General features: G+C 44.0%; 1 protein-coding gene and 1 long non-coding RNA gene across 4 annotated transcripts; one reads left to right on the top strand and one right to left on the bottom strand.

The window, feature by feature from the left end:
• The first annotated feature begins 652 nt into the window (after positions 1 to 652).
• Positions 653 to 5,341, top strand: LOC137211253 (uncharacterized). The gene is made up of 3 exons (XR_010936978.1): positions 653 to 855; positions 1,646 to 1,868; positions 2,357 to 5,341. It is a non-coding gene; the product is annotated as an uncharacterized lncRNA (long non-coding RNA).
• Positions 5,342 to 11,577: 6,236 nt separating this feature from the next.
• HMGB1 (high mobility group box 1) lies at positions 11,578 to 17,291 on the bottom strand. 3 transcript variants are annotated; one of them, XM_067713530.1, is made up of 5 exons: positions 17,154 to 17,291; positions 14,278 to 14,441; positions 13,911 to 14,056; positions 13,250 to 13,424; positions 11,578 to 12,216 (listed from the first exon to the last, which is right to left on the bottom strand). In XM_067713530.1, the coding sequence occupies exons 2-5, from the start codon at positions 14,425 to 14,427 to the stop codon at positions 12,040 to 12,042; spliced, it is 648 nt and encodes a 215-aa protein (XP_067569631.1). In that variant the 5' UTR covers positions 14,428 to 14,441; positions 17,154 to 17,291; the 3' UTR covers positions 11,578 to 12,039. The 3 variants fall into 3 exon arrangements, with proteins under 3 accessions (XP_067569631.1, XP_067569629.1, XP_067569630.1); XM_067713528.1 differs by lacking the exon at positions 17,154 to 17,291 and adding an exon at positions 16,584 to 16,741; XM_067713529.1 differs by lacking the exon at positions 17,154 to 17,291 and adding an exon at positions 14,681 to 14,859.
• Positions 17,292 to 19,003: the final 1,712 nt, after the last annotated feature.

Raw genomic sequence — 19,003 nt, 5'->3', positions numbered from 1 at the left:
GACACCAGCCAGGCTCCAGCCACCCTGCTAGGACACCTGGGCCTGGGAAGGGACCGGAACTCCCCTCCACCACCAGGCAGGGGCTGGGGGGAAGTGACCCCCTGTCCCCGTGGAAGGCCGGATCCCAGCAGCCCCCTGCTGCCAGCTGCACCCCCGTCAAACGTGCGCCCACCTTCGAGAAGGGTGAGTGCCCTGGGCACCAACTGCGCTCTGCTTCCCTGATATCACCTCCCACTTGCCTTTGGGGAGAACTGCGCGGGGCTGGGGGCCACCAGGACCTCTTCCCCTTTCTGAGTGTGGGCAAAGCAAGGGGTCCGTTTTAACTTCCTTTTAGGCTTCCTTCTTTCAAGACGAACTTGCAGGACTTCCCTGGCGGTCCAGTGGTTAGGACTCTGCGCTTTCACTGCGTGTGGGCCCGGGGTTCGGTGCCTGGTACGGGAGCTAAGATCCCCGAAAGCCACGGCGGGGGCGTGGTGGGGGGGAAGGATAAAGACGAACTTGCCATGGTGCTTTCTAAATAAGACCTATGTTTGCAAGTTCAGGAGTGTGGCCAGAGGAGAATGTGAGTCTTGTAACTAGCAGGAAACTCAGGAGAAAAATATTTTAAGGCGATGATGTCAAAAGACTGAACAAACCCGAGGGGAAGGCCAGGCACTGAGTTCCCGGAGGGCCTGGACTGGCTTCCCGGCCCCCGGGAATCGGCCCTGCTCATCGGGGCCCGTCCCCTCTCACCTCGCGCGGAGGAGGGGATCAGTGGTGCGGGCCGCTCCCGCCGCCGCCGTGGAGAGAAGTAACAAACGTTGCACGGGCACGCGATCGTTGTTCGTCCCTCACCCCGGGCGCACCAGCGAGGCGGTAGAGGGCACCCTCCGCGCCGGCCACGGGGCCTCAGTGGGCGCGGGTTCTGCTCGGCGGCTGCGGGCGCGGGGAGGCCGGGCTCGCGAGGCGGCGGCTGGCGCGCTTCCCGGCGGCTCCCGGCCGCAGCTGGCCGTGCTATTTGCATCGTCCACATCCTGAGAGCCGAGACCAGGCCTCTCCCTGGAGCAACTGGGAAAACGCGAGGCCCGGCAGGGCCTTCCCGGATCGGGGAGAGGCCGGGAAGTTGGGAAAGAGCGGCCTGCAGGGTCCCGAGGAGTTCGGGCTGCCCGGGGTTGGGGGGTGCTGAGCTTCAGGGCCCCGGAAAGAGGGCGAGCAGGCAGGCAACTAACCGAGCTGGAAAATGAGCGAACTTTTTTGCTACATCTCCTGGAAAGAGATCTTTCCAGACGGCCCCCCGTGTCGCCCACCTCCATCACTCAGCCTTTACCACATTACCCTGAGCAGCATTTTTTAAAAAATAAATTCATTTATTTTATTTTTGGCTGCGTTGGGCCTTCGTTGCGGTGCGCGGGCTTCTCATTGCGGTGGCTTCTCTTGTTGCGGAGCACGAAATCAGTAGTTGTGGCTCATGGGCTCTAGAGCCCAGGTTCAGCAGTTATGGCGCACGGGCTTAGCTGCTCCGCGGCATGTGGGATTTTCCCGGACCAGGGCTCGAACCCATGTCCCCTGCACTGGCAAGTGGATTCTTAACCACTGTGCCACCAGGGAAGCCCCGCAATGCTCTTTCTTCTGTGTTTGTTTACTTGTTCATGTTTGCCTCCTCCAGGAACATGTGGGCTCCTAGACACTCGTCCGGGCAGCCCTGGGTCTGTTCTGTTGATCGCTGGGTCTCCAGTGCCAAGCAGGGTGCCTGGCTCCTTTGCAAGTGAATGAACGGACCCTGAAGGAGAAGCTGCCTCCTAATCAGTGAAGGAGCTGGATTTCTCAGCTTTCCGTTCTTAGGCGGCGTTGTCATCAACCTGTGGAGAGAAACCGGATTTATCTGGGGGGTAAGGAAATTCATTCTCCCTGGCTTTATATATTTTCCAACCCGCAGTGTCGGATCGGCTAAATATTAGTGGTCTTTAGTTTCTTTATGTGATGTATACCACTTGTCACTGTTTAATGTAATCTTATGTCATTTAAAGGTTAAGTTATAGGGTATAGAAAGCGACAATAATATAATCTTAAGCACAATCATTCAGAGGAAGATTTCCCCCTAAAACTTGGTTAAAATAAATTGGAGAAAGACGCAGTTCAATTCATTCAACAAATTTGACTTTGCGACAGATCCAACGTAGTCTGTTGTATTTAATAAGAATTCAGCCCATAAAGGGAGATTTAATGACATTAATGAAATTAGCTTTATGTATTAATGGAACTGAAGGAGTCAACTCTAAAAGCAAATGTTCTCTAAACCTAAATATTTTATACTCAAGAAAATCTGCTGGGGACTTCCCTGGTGGCGCAGTGGTTAAGAATCCACCTGCCAATGTAGGGGACGGGGCTTTGATCCCTGGTTTTGGAAGATCCCACATGCCGCGGAGCAACTAAGCCGGCGAGCCACAACTACTGAGCCCCTGCGCCACAACTACTGAAGCCCGCGCGCCACAACTACTGAAGCCCGCGCGCCACAACTACTGAAGCCCGTGTGCCTAGAGCCTGTGCTCCACAGCAAGACAAGCCACCACCACGAGAAGTCCACGCACCACAACGAAGAGTAGCCCCCGCTCGCTGCAACTAGAGGAAGCCCGCACGCAGCAACGAAGACCCAACGCAGCCAAAAATAAATAAATAATTAATTAGAAAAAAAAATTGAAAGACTTCTTTGTACTGGGTGAAAACTTAGATTTCAAACCTAATTTTGATCAGCTTTATCACGAATACATTTTCCTAGTTTATTCCTTAAAAATCCTTCTCAGAGTCTCTCCTCTTCACTCTCTGAAGTGATACCAGATGGGTTTTATTTTATGTTTTTAGCTAAAATTGGATCCTGGGAAAGAATGAATCTAGAGTAGATGATAGGAAGATGACTGTCAACTGACAATTTCCATTACCTACCTAACTGCCTTTCTCCCTGGAATTAAAGAGACCAGAAACTTTATGGAGACCCACATTCCCAAACCCTTGGGAGGAAGAATAACAGTTTTAGGAATTCCTTTGTGTTTCTGAAAATTAGTAATAGCTACTCCTTGTAAGTCTATTGCAGTGAAATCACAGCCAGCTGCCTATCTCTAGAAAAAAAAGCTTCCAGATTTCCTTTCCCTGGAATGTGGCTCCAGAGAGGCTGTTCCATTTCAAAGGAGGTGCTTTGATTGGGTGCTCAGTAGGTCCCTCAATAAGGCAATGTCAACCGCTGTAAACAGAGTTCCCTAGAACAGGTCCTCCATACCCAGTCACCTGGGAGCTCCTGCTGAAGCTTTGGGTCAGTTACCCTGCCATCCATGCTAGCTGCCATCCTTGGCCCAGGTGTTGTCCACTAACTTGCCAAAGCATGACTGGAACATCATCAAACTCCCAAACAGTATCCCAGGCTCCTGGGTAAGTCCACTCATTTATCATATGCTTTACTCTTGGTCTACAGATTTAAATAAAAAGAAGTAAAGCATGTATTAAGCTCTGACATCAGCATTTATTCATTTTTTTGGTCATCCTTTTGTCCTATTTGATGGTGGAGGCATGAAAGCTAGTAAAGATATATTTTGAGGTTAACTTCTGTTTGCACTAGCAGTTTCTTAATAATTTTCCCATTTAAAAAGAGAGATTTATAATAAAACAAAATAGAAATGTTTCTATGATTTTTTAAGTGAGGTTTTAAACATTACTATTAATAATAGCCTACTAAGACTCCTTGGTCTTAAAGGTGAGAAAAAGTTAGATTTGGCCTAAAAATGAAGACATAGCAAAAAACAATAACAATAAAACTGCACCTCTGTTGTTGTTTTTTTCAAGTCAGTTTGATTCTTAACTATAATTCTTTAAAAACCCTCAAGACCTTAACATTTAAAGAAAACTTCAAGTATTATATTTATAATAACATATCTCTTACCTAATTAAAAAAAATAAAATCAGTATTATTTCTAATGGTTCATTATAATGATCTGTAAAATCTCAGTGTATATAAATTCATGACATAAAGTTTTGCAATGTTGACCTCTAAAATTTAGGTCCTTAAAAAAAAAGAGAAATTTACACTGCTTTTCAGGTTTGATCTATATAGTGTAAAATCCAGTACTCATCAGTGTATGAAATAGGTCCCTATGGGACTGACTAGAAGATAAGTTTTTTTATAATTAATCCAATTTCATGTTGACCTGTTGGCCACCATTTGATAAGACATGTACTCCCCAGAACTGTAGACTATCTTGGTCTTAAATCATATACGAAAACACAGTTAACCTTATTTAAAGAAAAAAATTCTGATACAAATGACTAATAAGTTTTGGAAATCATGTAGATTATTATGAAGAACAATAATACAATGAAATGAAAAGCAAGAAAGCTCTATTGCTTTTGCAAAAGTTTCAAAGTTTTTTCACCCATTCCAATTCATCTACACGTTCTCTTTTTGCAGTGCTGCAATTACTTGTATATAAAAGCTCTTTCCGTTAATCTTCAACCTGAAAAGTAGTAAAATAACAAGCATAAAGGGGAATGGACATTTCAACCCAATGGCTCTCCAGTTTTTTCAAGCTTTTCATCTGCTCTCTTTTGAAGGTTTATCCCTTTCACGATTTCCCCCACTGCTATAGGCTCAAACCTTTATGAAATCTTAGAAATCATGACCCTACATATCCCTTATATGTAAAATTGTCTCAATAGCCTTTTAAAAAGTTACTACATTTGGATGAAAACTTGCTGAAGGCAGCTTGGTAGCACTCACCAAATTCATCGTTTCACTTCAATCAAAAACTGACTTCAGGGCTTCCCTGGTGGCGCAGTGGTTGAGAGTCCGCCTGCCGATGCAGGGGACACGGGTTCGTGTCCCGGTCCGGGAAGATCCCACATGGCGTGGAGCGGCTGGGCCCGTGAGCCATGGCCGCTGAGCCTGCGCGTCCGGAGCCTGTGCTCTGCAACGGGAAAGGCCACAACAGTGAGAGGCCTGCGTACAGCAAAAAAAAAAAAAAAACTGACTTCAATTTTGGCCATTTCACTTTGAGGAATATATTTATAACCTAACAAAATAATCATGGACACAGAAGTATGGGTATAAGGAAAGTCTAGTCATCTTAGCCTTGTTCATAATATTAAAAAAAAAAATCCATAAACAACAACAAGGTCCTACTGTATAGCACAGGGAATGATATTTCAATATCCTGTGATAAACCATAATGGAAAAGAATATGAAAAAGAATGTATATATATGTATAACTGAATCACTTTGCTGTACAGCAGAAATTACCACAACATTGTAAATCAACTATGCTTCAATAAAACTAATTAAAAAATCAGAAACTACACAAATGTCTAATAAGATGGGATCGACAAGATAATTTATGGTATTTTACATTTATTCAGTGGACTAACATGCAGGCAGTAAAAACGATTCAGTGCAGAGCAGAATAAGAATATATGATGACATAAAGTTTTGTTTAAGATAGACTGTTAGCAGTAAAAGTAGTTTTCAAGTAGAGTGTTTGTAAATATATTGCCATTTTTTGTAAAGCGGACATGTATATACAACAACCAAAAGACAATCTAACTTAAAAATCAGCAAAGGACTTGAGTTAGCTCTCCAAAAAGGTATACAAATGGCCAATGAGCACATGAAAAGAGGCTCAGTATCATTAGTCATTAGGGTAATGCAAACCCAAACCACAGCGAGATACTACTTCACACCCACCCACTGCAATGGCTATTATTTTTTTTTTAAAAAAAAGGGGAAATAGGAAGTGCTGGCGAGGTTGTGGAAAAATTGGAATGCTTATACATTGCTAGAGGGAATGTAAAATGATTCAGTTGCTGTGGAAGGGTCATCTTAGCCATTGTGGTCCCTCAAAAAGTTAAACAGAATTACCATATGATCCAGTAATTCCATTCCTAGATATGTACCCCAAAGAACTGAAAATAGGGAGTCAAATACTTGTACATGCACGTTCATAGCAGCACTAGTCAAGTGTCCATCAATGAATGAATAAGTGAATTGTGATATACACACACACACACACACACACACACTGGAATATTACTCAGCCACGAAAAGGAATGAAGTATGATACATACCACAGTGTGAATGAACCTTGAAAACATTATGCTAAGTGAAAGAAGCCAGACGCAAAAGGTCACATACTGTATGATTCCATTTATGCGAAATAGCCACAGTAGGTAAATCCATGGAGATGATGCAGATTGGTTGTTGCCAAGGGCTAAGGGGGAAGGGCAGAATTAATGGGTATAGGACTTCCTTTTGGGGTGATGAAAATGTTTGGAACTAGAGGCGGTGGTTGCACAACACTGTGAATGTACTAAATGCCATTGAATTGTTAATTTTAAAATGGTTTTTTGTTATGTGACTCTCACCTCAGATTAAAAAATTATATCTATATACACATAATTTATATATTAATCAAATATATATCTGTATATATATATCATATTATATATATAAAACGAGAAGAGCACACAATATGTTAATAGTTTTCCTGACTAATAGAATTGTAGATTTTTGTTTCCCTGCTTATTTGTTTTCTTTCAATGAACGCAAATTTCATTCACAATAATGGTAAACAAGTTTTTCAAAAGTGATTGTAGTGTATTGCTATCCTTCCATTTCTGGAAGTTCATGCTGCAATTCTAAGGACACACAAGCAGTACACATTCTTCTGGCGCTTCCCAGCCTGTTAGAATCAGGTAGCTTATCACTTTCTAAATGATTGGCAGTATTTTAGTTTTGTTTTGTCAGCAAGTGTCCTGAGTCCAAGTAAACCTAAGGAGGAAGGCCAGAGAGGAATCAGTGATGGCGGAGTGTGCTGACCTGCTCGAATATCCACAATTGTAGCCGAGGCAGGAGGACCCAGGCAGGAAGGTGAGGGCTAGGGAGGAAGCCTTCCAGCCCCTTGTTACTGTCCTTACAGAGAAGGGGAAGGAACTCGAAAGTTTTCTGCACCTGCTGTGAGCCTGGCACTGCTAGATCGTTGTGATGCTGCTTTTGGTCTTTGAGTGAGCCTCTGAGTCTTGATGGGCCTTTGCCCACTGCTCTGTGAAAATGCATAGGCGGGACTGCCTTAGAGCCTAGAGCCTTTTACCTCTAATGCGCTAGGACCCTACACTGGTGCCTTACTTTATTCTGTTGTCAGTCCCCAAAGCAATGGTACCTCTTGTTCCTCTTGTAAAAACAAACAAAGTCTGTCTGGTCCTTCTCAGCCTGAGTGCGCCTAGCCCACTCCCTATGCCCAAGTCCCAGCCAGGCAGACTCCAGACGGCAGAGCAAGACCTGAGCTTCCCTGAAATTTAGGCTGGGGAGTGGGGAAGAGGCTGCCGAGAGTCCTTGCTCTGAGTAGCCTGCAAGTTCTTACCCTTCACGCCTTTGCGGGCATTACACTGAGTACTCTCTTACCCTCAACCGATAATTCTTTTGCTTTAGGACTTTCAATTTACTTACCTGGTTATGTTCAGAACACTTTATAGGATGATCCGTAGTTGAAACCCAGTGAACAAAAATATGGTAAAGACTGAAACTAGAGATTCTATGTACCTCTAAGGAACTAAGTTTAATTCCACTTTAAAGCCTATTAATACAGTTGCAGTTATAAATGCGTTTGGGGTATGCCCTTTACCTAAAGTACCATCTCCAGCAAGGAGGTGAAGCAGTGGTCAGTTTTATTCCATTTAAGGCAGATCCTCTGCATCCATTCCTTTTTTACAAATAACTATCTCCTAATGCCCAGAATCCAGCCCACACAATCCTTGACTAGTTTCCAAAACCGTTGGCTGTAGCTTCTGTAAAGACTGACACACAATCTCTGCTAGAAAAAGCCCTCCCCAGATAAAGCTACTGGATTGAAGATGCCAAAATAGGAAGTTCCTCATTTTCACACAATGGATTACTTAAACATTTAGTTACTGCAGTAAGTTTATAGAGAAATAATTTGTTAGAGTAGTTTAAATAGTCAATAGTCAACCCAAGGGTCTTTCAGTTCTAATTCTACCTTCTTGTGTTTGGGTGGCTCTGAATAAATGGCAGTATTTCAGTATTTTAATTTATCTTTTAAAAATGGACACTTCTTTCATGGAGCCAAAGAAATAGCCATTAAAAACCTGATTTATTATATCTTAAAAATCATTGTTAAAACGTTTCACAATAAGGATAGTCTTGGGGGAGGGGTCAATTTTTCAATATCTGCTAAAATTTTAAATGCACCTATCTGTTGACTCAGCAATTCTACTTCAAGGTATCTAGACCTACATAAGCCTAACAAAAATGTATGCAGACGTTCATTGCAGTATTGTTAGGAATAGCAAAAAATAGGAAGCAACATGAATGACCGTCAGTAAAAGTATGATCAAATATATCATGGGGTATCTATCATCCCATGAAATGTCACTTATGTTTGAATTGTGTGACTAAAGAGAAAAAAAAAGTACATCATAAAAATTTACAAGAATCTCTTTAATCTCTTTTCACTGATTTTCTCACCACTACTTTCAGTCTCCACATACCTCACACCACAACTTAAAGGTCTATCATTATCCCTCATCTTATTCCAGATCTATATTACCACTTCCTTTTTCAGCAGGTGACCGATAAATACAGAAGGTTCAAACCAATGGACATGCCTAGAGACCTAAGTGATTAAATTTCCTGCTGGTAGATATGATTTCAGACTGAAACCCACTGGAAGGTGGGGCTATATATTCTGGAGTGTGGCTTGTTAAGTTATGCTTGTCATTCTTTGTCCTGTGCCACGGTGTATCGTTAAATAGCAGCATTCCTAGAACAGGGCCACATTTTGCCTTATTACTGCAGGGAGCAACTTGGCTTAGACCCAGGGAACTTCCCAGGTTCCGGCGAGTGTTAGCACTGCTGTTCACGTCTTTGCTATGAGGGGGACAAGAAATGAACCAGCTTGCATCTTTTGTTGCACAGGTATCCAAACCGTTTCCTGGCTTTTACGTTGTTTTAAAAGCATTTCAAGAGTCATTTTAAAATGACAAAGCACAAATATGAAAAAATTTAAAAATAAACCTACCACAACTTATTAAGCAAGCTAATTACTGGCCAATGGTTCACACTTGAGCAGCAGTTAATCCTGATTTAAGCTGTATTGAATTTGTGCAAATTTACAGTGATACCATCGTTCGCAAAAAGTAGCTGGCTGGTACTGAAAAAGAGCTATTTCAGGCCCTTTCAGAAGGCCTGTTGTACCAAGCAGACCTAGATTTGAACTTCTGTCACAGTTTGTGATGCCAAGCAAGGGAGTTGGCCACACTTTCCATTCAAAAATTTCCATCTTGTCTTCCCAGTGCAGTTTTCAACATAGCCAGATACTACCCTACCGTCTAAGCAGTACTTACAATCCCCCAGGCAGCGAGGGAAGTATTTGAACAGCTTCTGTCACACAGGCACTTTCCATCATTATCATTTAAGTCTTACCCCTGTGGTGCACAGCACACACAAAAGATTTTTTTTCAGATTTCACTCTTAGAAAATTAATGAAAACAGAGCAAGTATCAACACCTGATGGAAGATCATGAGAACGATTACAGGCACTAACCAGCAACAGCTCCCAACCTTTAGGAGACAATTACTTTGGTTAAGTGTTAATCAGTATGCCGATTTTATATCAAGTTTTAAAATGCAGATGACTTAATACTAAAGTTTATACTGTTTAATCTTTTGATGTTAAGAAAATCTTTATACCCCATAGTGCTGTAACTATTTCTAGACATTAAAATAGTTCCTATGCATTAACTTAAAAAAAAATCTGTTATGCCTCCCACCTCCATTTACTTGAGTTTTGAACATCCAAGTTTCAGGGTATACTGTTGAAATAGTAAACAGAGCTAGTATATTTTCAGATTGAAAAGGGGTTTTGTCCATGTCTTCCTGTCAAGATCTGAATCCGGTTAACCCAAAAAAACCTGTTCCCGCTCTCAACATCTCAACGGTAGCTGTCACAAGACACCCACTGAAGTTCCTTGAGGCAGAATTCATTTTAACTGGATCACCTACTAGCAATAAACAATGATTCTTTAGCTACAGCAAACTTCCATGTAAATGAGAGATAACTACTTGTTCCCCTTGACTAAAAAACCTGATAAATTTTGACACACTTTCAGCCCCTCTACTGCGGTCCTCTCCTTTAGCTTAGAAAACTTAAGTTTAGATTTATAATCACTATTCCTGCTTTTTACTTACATGTGCCTTGCTTTAGAAAACGATCTTGTTTAATCCAATACTCTGAAAGCAAAATTAGTTTTTCCTGATTTATGTAAACAGCAGCCTATGAGAACACATGGAATGTTTCACAAAAATCTTTTTTTATCAGCCCATTAACCTATTTACAAGGGTAAAGTGAGTATTTTTTAAGGGATAAACTTTGCCCGCCCTTACACTTATTTAAATGATGTTGCTAAGAGGTATTAACTGAGAATAAGATTAAAATATGTATATAACAAAACCTTAAAATCTTAAGTGAAAGCCATTTAACTAATATTTAAAACCTCTGCAATTATTAGTTTATTAGTATCATCCAGGACTCAGATGTTCAGTATTCCTCCTGAAATTACATAAAACAAATGCAAATGGAAAGAATCCAAGTCAAAATTATATAACAAAACAGCACTCCATCACAAAAGCGTGTAAAATTACAAGAACGCTATTTTAAAACACTGGCACTTTAAGAGAACGATAATCTCAAAAACCACAAAATTGCCAAATTGTTCCCTAAACTGTTAAGCAGATAAACATATGACCCTGATGAATGAGCTTGAGTTTTGTAGAGAAAAATCAAATTCAAATAAATCAGGTAATTCACACTGAAATACAAAGCTTGTCTTCCTCCCTCATGTCTACTTCATTTATAAAGGGGCAAACCACAATATAGGAAAATATACCCAATTTAAAATGTGGTATACAATTTTAAAAGTTGGCCCATTAAAAATACCTTTAATGGAGGATCTCAAGTTTCCTAAACAATCCATATTTAGATAAATAGGAGAAGACATTTACAGCCAGCACTTTTTCTCCAGAGCCTTTGTTGGGACTAATTATCAACAACAACAAAAAAACGTAATATGGCAGTCTTGTATTTTAAGCTCACGCTTTTGGGGATACATTCTCAGTCTTAAACGTGGGAACTGCAAATATAACTGCCATTACATGGTAATGGGAGTTAAAGGATGTAGAGTCCTCATGTAAAGATCAGAACATACTTTTCTATTAGTCCTTCAAGGACAGACTTTCAAAATGTTTGATTCTAATAATCCCGTGCTGTGAGTAGATTGGTTACTCTTCACTTTGTAAATGAACCTGGGCTATGTGAAATCTGATATCAACCGATCAAGATTTGAGTTTCAGTTATGGATGAAAACTGTCTCAATTAAACTTTTATTACCCTCATCATGAGTATGCAGGGTGTGTACACAAAAGCTTTTTATCAGCTAACTATACGAAAGATAAACACTGTAATAATTCGTGTGATCCAAAATGGGCAAAAGCAAAAGACTAGCTTCCCCTTAGGAAGAAAATTTTCAGACCTATGAAAAGGACAACAATACTAATAAAAAAAATTGTATTTACTTAGAAGCATTCAGAATGTCAACAAAACAGCTGCAACTTTTCTTTTTTTTTTGCAATTACAGAGTGGTATTCAGTTAACAGAACAACAATTATTTCGTATAAGCTGCATCAGAGACAACTGAAGATGAAAAAACTACCATCCCCATATATAACTAATTTGTGCTGTGCACCAACAAGAACCTGCTTTAAATTTCCATGCCAATTTACAACCCCCATACTGTACCAGGCAAGGTTAGTGGCTATTGAAAATACCACCAGGACAGGGCTATCTAAAGACACATTCGGTAGTGTGTTAACTATACAAAAAAAGACACTGTACAGTTTAAAAACAAATCTTACACAGCCTTACATTTCAATTTTTTTCTTTAAAAGGAGTGAGTTGTGTACAGGGGGGTTAAATGCTTTATAGACAAGAAAAAAAAAACTGCGCTAGAACCAACTTATTCATCATCATCATCTTCTTCTTCCTCTTCATCCTCTTCATCCTCCTCCTCCTCCTCATCCTCTTCATCTTCCTCATCTTCCTCCTCTTCCTTCTTTTTCTTGCTTTTTTCAGCCTTGACGACTCCCTTTTTTGCTGCATCAGGCTTCCCTTTAGCTCGGTATGCAGCAATATCCTTCCAAAATAAAGGCAGGAAGAAAGTGGTTGGAAAGACAAAACAGTTAAGGAGAGAAATAAAAGTAACATGGCAAAACTTTATGAAAAAACAAGGACTCAGATACACTAAAATAACACATTATCTGCACTCACATCTGTGGACTTTCAGAAACACACGTAAAAATATTATAATTGTAAATAATCCGTAACTCATGGAATGACACGGTTTGACATTAGCATTGTTATGCCTCACTGAAGTACAACCATATACCACATCCCAAGTTCAGTTTATTAAAACTAGAATGTAGAGACTGATTAAAGGGTAGACACTGCCACCTTCTGAATGCAAAAACGCATTCTACAGGTTTATACTGTCAGACCCTAATCCATAGTAGAAAATCTTGTCTTAAAAAAAAAAAAGTTATTTGCCACTGAGCATGCAATTAGGTTAAGAAACATCTAGAAATAGATACATTTCTCCAAAATGACTAAATACGCTAAACTCTAACTTTACTTTTAATATTTCAATTCAAAGTATAGAGGCTACAGCTTTTTCTTATTTTATTATATCAATTTACTATACAGATCAACAAACTCATAACTTTCTAAGTTTTTTTTTTTTTTTTTAAATCTAAGGGAGGGAAAACATAAATGTTTCAGGGTGTTTATGAACAATACAGGTTACGTTACTTGGTCCAGCCTATTTTTATGTTGTGTGCCTGATCATTTAAAATACTTAAATCATTTGACTCAAAGTGACTACCAAAATCTTCATAAATCTGGATACCGGAGAATAACAAAACCACCCGAGTCAAATAATGTTAAGTCAAACAACACTAACAATTTATTTGATCTTCTACATTCTTTAAAACATGGAAAGGGACTTAAGAGTACAGCCAATGGCACGCTGAATAGCTGTTATACTTAAAACTGCATTACACCTCCAACTCTTAGGAATCATAATAGGAGATTAAGATGCAGTACCAAGGACAGTCATCCATCTAACACCTGGCACACCCTTTCATCAGGACACCAAGCCAATCCATACTTACCTTTTCGTACTTTTCCTTCAGTTTAGCAGCCTTCTTCTCATAAGGCTGCTTGTCATCTGCAGCAGTGTTATTCCACATCTCTCCCAGTTTCTTTGCAACATCACCAATGGATAGGCCAGGATGTTCTCCTTTGATTTTTGGACGATACTCAGAACAAAACAAGAAAAAGGCCGAACTAAAAAGAGAGATTTAATTTTAGAATTGTAGGTTTACTAACAACTATGTTGTATTGCTGCATAAAAGCTGCTTCTAATTTCTACCACATATTTCACAGGATATAAATATTATGAAACGCTAAATATCCCTCATTAAACTTAATTTACACAATGATCTAACTTATGACACCACTAGCGGAACATACACTATTTATTAGCGTTCCAAAAGAACATTCTGCAAATTACTCTCAGACTGATGGTATTTCTCAGGAAAGAAAAGAATTAAAATTACACTTAGGAGATATATTGGGTGAAGGAGGCCAGAATCCAATTCCACTGCTCTAACTAAAACTGCCATCCAACAGGAATTTTATTTACAAAATTTAAACATACCAATGTGAGTTAGCGAAGAAACTCTGATTACGGACTCCACAAGGTGGCTTGCTAAATTTGTCTGATTCTACTGCAAAACACTCCTTGAAAATAAAAACGGGCAAGATACTTACGGAGGCCTCTTGGGTGCATTGGGATCCTTGAACTTCTTTTTTGTCTCCCCTTTAGGAGGGATATAAGTTTTCATTTCTCTTTCATAACGGGCCTTGTCCGCCTTTGCCATGTCTTCAAACTTTCCTTTCTCTTTAGCAGACATGGTCTATAAAATAATAACTCGTAAACTTAACTCGACAACGAAGTTTTAACAAGTTGTACTCTTAAGTATTAAAATGAACAAAACCAGTGTCCTTTGCTGAACATTTAGCAGCCTGTTCCAACACCACCACTCGCATGATGCAAATTGCACCGAGGCTTTTTAAAAATCCCCATTTGGACTTCACCCTTTAGTACCTCCTTAGTATTTGTGTTAAGCCCTCTTACCTTCCACCTCTCTGAGCACTTCTTAGAAAACTCTGAGAAGTTGACAGAAGCATCTGGGTGCTTCTTCTTGTGCTCCTCCCGGCAAGTTTGCACAAAGAATGCATATGATGACATTTTGCCTCTCGGCTTCTTAGGATCTCCTTTGCCCATGCTTAATTATTTTTCTAAAAAATAAATGAAAGTGTAATGTTAACAATGCAATTCACGGCATTTAAGAGCACTCTAACTCCTTGGGGAGGGAATGAAAAGCAAGGCACTGGTTGTTTAACCCGGCAGTGGCATTAACCCCTCATAATACCAGAGAAAATGGCAGTGATAGTCAATTCCTAGGAAAGGCTACACCAGGCGAAAACCGGTCCTTGAGTGTGATCTCCAAAAAGTGGACACACAGTGGTATACTCACACGGCGCTTGTTACTTCGCTGCCTGTATCTGTTCTGGGTGAATACCCAACCGGTCATTTAAAAGAAACGAAGAATTAAATGCAAAAAAACCCGTTTTCAATCAACAAAACCAAAGGTCAGAAAAGCGACGCTGCCGATTCACGGCTCTGCGCTACGTAAGGAACAAATAGGTGAGAGCCAAAGCGGGCAGACCTCTCCGGATCGCGGGCCAAGTCCGCGGCTCACCTAAAGCTGTCCCAGGGATCACTGTAAATACTCTCGGCATAAAAGTTTGCCGGGGGGAGGGAGCGGGAGGCCCGCTCGGGCCCGGGCTGGGGGATGGCGGCGCTATCTGCGCGGCTGCCACCGCCAGGCAGCTTCCTTTGCTATCGGCTTGGCCCCGAGACGCATTTCGGTTCTGACTAAACACGTCCGGTCTGAAGTTTCTTCGAGTAAACAAGGATGAGGGACAAAAGCCACTCCTGCTCGCTGCTCGGGCTGCCCCCCGCCCCCACCAGGGCAGTATTTTTTTTTCCGAGCCGTGGAAATCGGGGCGACGCGCGGGGCGGGCTCCGCACACCTTCCCGCCACCGGCCCCCCCCGGGCCGCCCGCCCACTGCGGGGCCGCGAGGGGAGGCCGCCCGGGACGGCGGGGCCGCGGCCCGGCCTCCGGGCTCGGCTCCCCGCCCCGCGCGGCGCCGCCACGTGCGCCCGGCCGCCCGCCGCTCGCGCAGGCCTGCCGGCCTCCCCCATTTTGTCGGCTCGGCGGAGGGAGCAGCCCCGCTCGAAATGGGGGCTGGCTCCGCCCGCGGCCGCCGGGGCCGGCGCGCACGGAATGGCCGCTGCGCGTCTTCCCCGCCTGCGCCGCCGCCGCCGCCGCGAGGGCGAGCGCGAGCGAGAATATGGCTCCTTCCCTTTGTGTGTGTGTGTATGTGTGTGTGTCTGTCTGTGTGTGTGTGTGCGCGAGTGAGTGTGTGAGAGTGTGAGTGCGAGCGCAGGCGGGCGGGGTGCGCGCCGCGCTCTGGCGCACACACTCGGCCATGACGGCCGGGGGGAGGGGCGGGGGGCGCGCAGCCGGACCCTCCCCCCGCCCGCCGCCCGCGGGGGGGCCGCCCCGGGAGGCGCCCCCGGCCCGCCGCTCCCCTTCTACCTCCGCGCGGGCCGCGCGCCCCGCCGCCCCCGCACGGGCGACGCGGGGCTGTGAGAAGACGAAAAAAAAAGTTGCCTCGGAACTGCTGCGCCCAGCTCCCCCGCCCGCGCCCGCCCGCCTTGTTTTCTCTCCAGCCAGCAGCGCCGGGCCGAGTCAGCCATGTTCCAGCGAGCGCCGCGGCGCCGCTCCCCCCGCCGCCGGGCCGCCGCCGCCGCCGCGCCCGGGCACTGGCTCGGGCTCGGGCTCAGGCCGGCGGGCCCGGCCCCGCGCCGCCGCCCCCGGCCCCGGCCCCGCGCCGCCGCCGCCCGCCCGCCCGCAGCGCCCGCCGCCCGCGCTTGCCCGCCGCCGGCGCCCGGCTCTGCGGCGGCCAATGCAGCCGTGAAGCGCCGCCCGCCCGCCCGGCGGCCCGCCGCCCCCCGCGCACGCCGGCCGCCCGAACGCTCGGCCCGGGGGCCGAAAACACGTTAAAAAATTTTTTTAATGAAAAAAAAATTTTTTGCGCCAGTCAGCGCGGACGCCGCCGGGGGTGGAAACTCGCGGGGCTCGGGGCTCGCGGCGCCTCCGGCGGCCCGGGGGCCGGGGCTCCGGCGCGCGGCCGGGCTCCCGGCGCCCGAGGGGAGGCTCGCTCCGTGCGCAGTTCCCCCCACGGTCCCCCCTCATTTGCCTTTGTGTGGATCCTGACCCGCCGGCTCCCGGCCGCGGGGATCCGGCCGCCGCGCGGGCTGGGGAGCTGCCGGAGGCGCTCTCCCCGCCGCGGCGCTGCCCCAGACTCACCCTCCGCGAGGCACAGAGTCGCCCAGTGCCCGTCCGGCTCTCACTTGCCCCGGCGCTGTCTCTATGGAGCTCAATGTACTGCAATGGCTGTGAGAGCGGGAGCCAGACGCAGCCTCCTCACTCTCTCCGCTCTGTAACATTACTCTCCAGCCAGCGCGGCTCCTATTGGCTACCGCCAACTCACGGGGCTCGCTCATTGGCCCGATACCTCCCATTGTCCTGACCAGAGCCCGTTTGCTATTGGCTGTCTCCGGGGACACGTCATCAAGGATTGAAACAGCGCGCAAATCTGAATGTGTGTGTATGCCGGGCAAAGAGGCTGAGGCGGGAGAGGCAGAGGCAGAGGCAGCAGCTGCTACGGGAAAGCAGAGCTCTATGGTGTATGTGTGCATGTGTCTAACCCAAGCCAGCCCCACGCCCGAGCGGCCGCCCGAGCGAAAAGGGCCTGACTTTTCCACAAGTGTCTCCAGCTCCTCAGGCAAAAGAGACACCCACAGGCCTCCCCCCCTTCTCACCCCAAACTCACTTCCAAAGCCGTTAAGATAAGAGGCCCCAGACTTTTTAACAGACCTTCAAAAGTGAGAGCGACACGATGAGATCACGGCCCCTGAAAACCGGGGTTTCTGCTCGTGCAGAGGGGCGAAGGCAGCCAAGATTCGAGCTCCTCAGCAACATATGGTTGCATTACACTCTAGATCTCTGGGAAGGCAGGGCTTTTCCTATAAGAAAGTGACACGATCCAGTCAGCCGGCTTTAAAACACCCCTTTTCTGGGCTCCTAAACCCGTACCGTCAGGCTTGCTGAGCAGCTGAAACCTTGACTCACCGAACAGGCATTTAGTTTCACCCTTTTTCTTGGTTTGATCGAGTTTCACAGCTCGTCTAGAACTTTTTATTTAAATACAAAGCACGGTCTCAACTTCCTGGAAATCAAATGATTATTCCATGTAATTAAAGCACACAGCCACTTCGTTTTGATATGGGGTACTCTAGCAGGAAATGTTCGCGAGGGCCTGCTAGAATTAGCAAATTCATTAGAGACCACCTTTTTAACTGTTGGGCTGTTTTATTTGACTCGGTGTGGATTACTGTTATAATCAAACGAATCCTTGTGATGCTATCTTTCCCTCCCATCACACCACTTAGTGCATCCATGTAACTGCTCTAGGATTACAGGAGTTGTAGGTATATTGTTACCCGGAGGATTAGATAGAGGCAGAGAGTGTGTTTCTCTAACTCACCAAGCTGGCGGTATTAACAGCCATACTTATTATGTCTGTAAAGAAAAATCTGCTAGCTATAATAGCCAGTTCTGAAGACTCTACGGTTATATCAGCCCTTTATGAAACTATTATCTATTCCTCTGTAGCCTGAGCAGACCACACCCCTATTCAGTTATAACAGACTTCCCTTTTTTTCACTCTCTGATGGTATGTTTATACACTTCTAAACCCACCAGCCAATTCCTCCAAATGTAACACACCAAAGTTAAAATCACTCATTTTATTATGTTAATTTTATTTCATATATCCAGTCTAAGCATCCATAACATAATGTATTTGCTCAAATTTATTAAGCTATTTGAGAATAGACTTAGAGATAACCTCTCCTGACCTTTGATGTTAATGTTTATTCCTTTTATTAAAAAAATACATAATTGGTCTCAAGGATTATAGTCTTGGTGAATGGACAATGCATGTCATATGAACATGAAAAAGTATGATATTAAGACTATATAAACTAGTATAATGTACACTCGGCGTTTAAAAAGCAAACATCTAAAGTTAACTGTTATATTGTTACCTTCACACATATTTACTCTCCTTTACTTCCCTCTATTAATCAAATTTTATGCTTACTTTAAATCTAGGTATTTATTTCAATTGTTTTATCTTCTCGATGACTATATTACAAAATATTCATGAGAATTATCCACACTTTAGATGGCATCCGTGATATCCAAATTTGAATATTATCTGAAGATAGCACTAATCGGTATTTTCCAGGAGCAGTGTTGGGTTTGCCCTGGTACAACCACTTTTTTAGGTTCTTTTACCAGTTGTCTCTAATAGCTTACTCCTGCTAGGGTAAGTTTATGGTCACAGAACAACTCAAGAGCAATGGGTCCACACAGGTGTCTATTTCAGCAGGATGGTATGGTGAATTACAGGCACCGGATTTAAATAGACCTGGGTTCAAATCCCAGCTCTGCTACTTACTAGCTGTATGATCTCTGGCAAGGTTTTTTTTTTTGTTTTTACTCCTTTGTGCTTCCAATCTCTCAGCTATAAAATGGAAGTGATCACGGGCTTGTTGTAAAGATTAAACTTTTTCTTCAAAGGTTTAAAATTATGTTATGCAGACCTCTTCAAACCCATGACTTAGAAAACATCAAGTGCAGTTAGTTAGCCTTGAGTTTTT

Source organism: Pseudorca crassidens, chromosome 18, assembly GCF_039906515.1.
Source record: "Pseudorca crassidens isolate mPseCra1 chromosome 18, mPseCra1.hap1, whole genome shotgun sequence".
Classification (NCBI taxonomy): domain Eukaryota; kingdom Metazoa; phylum Chordata; class Mammalia; order Artiodactyla; family Delphinidae; genus Pseudorca; species Pseudorca crassidens.
This window is presented reverse-complemented; position numbering and strand designations above follow the sequence as displayed.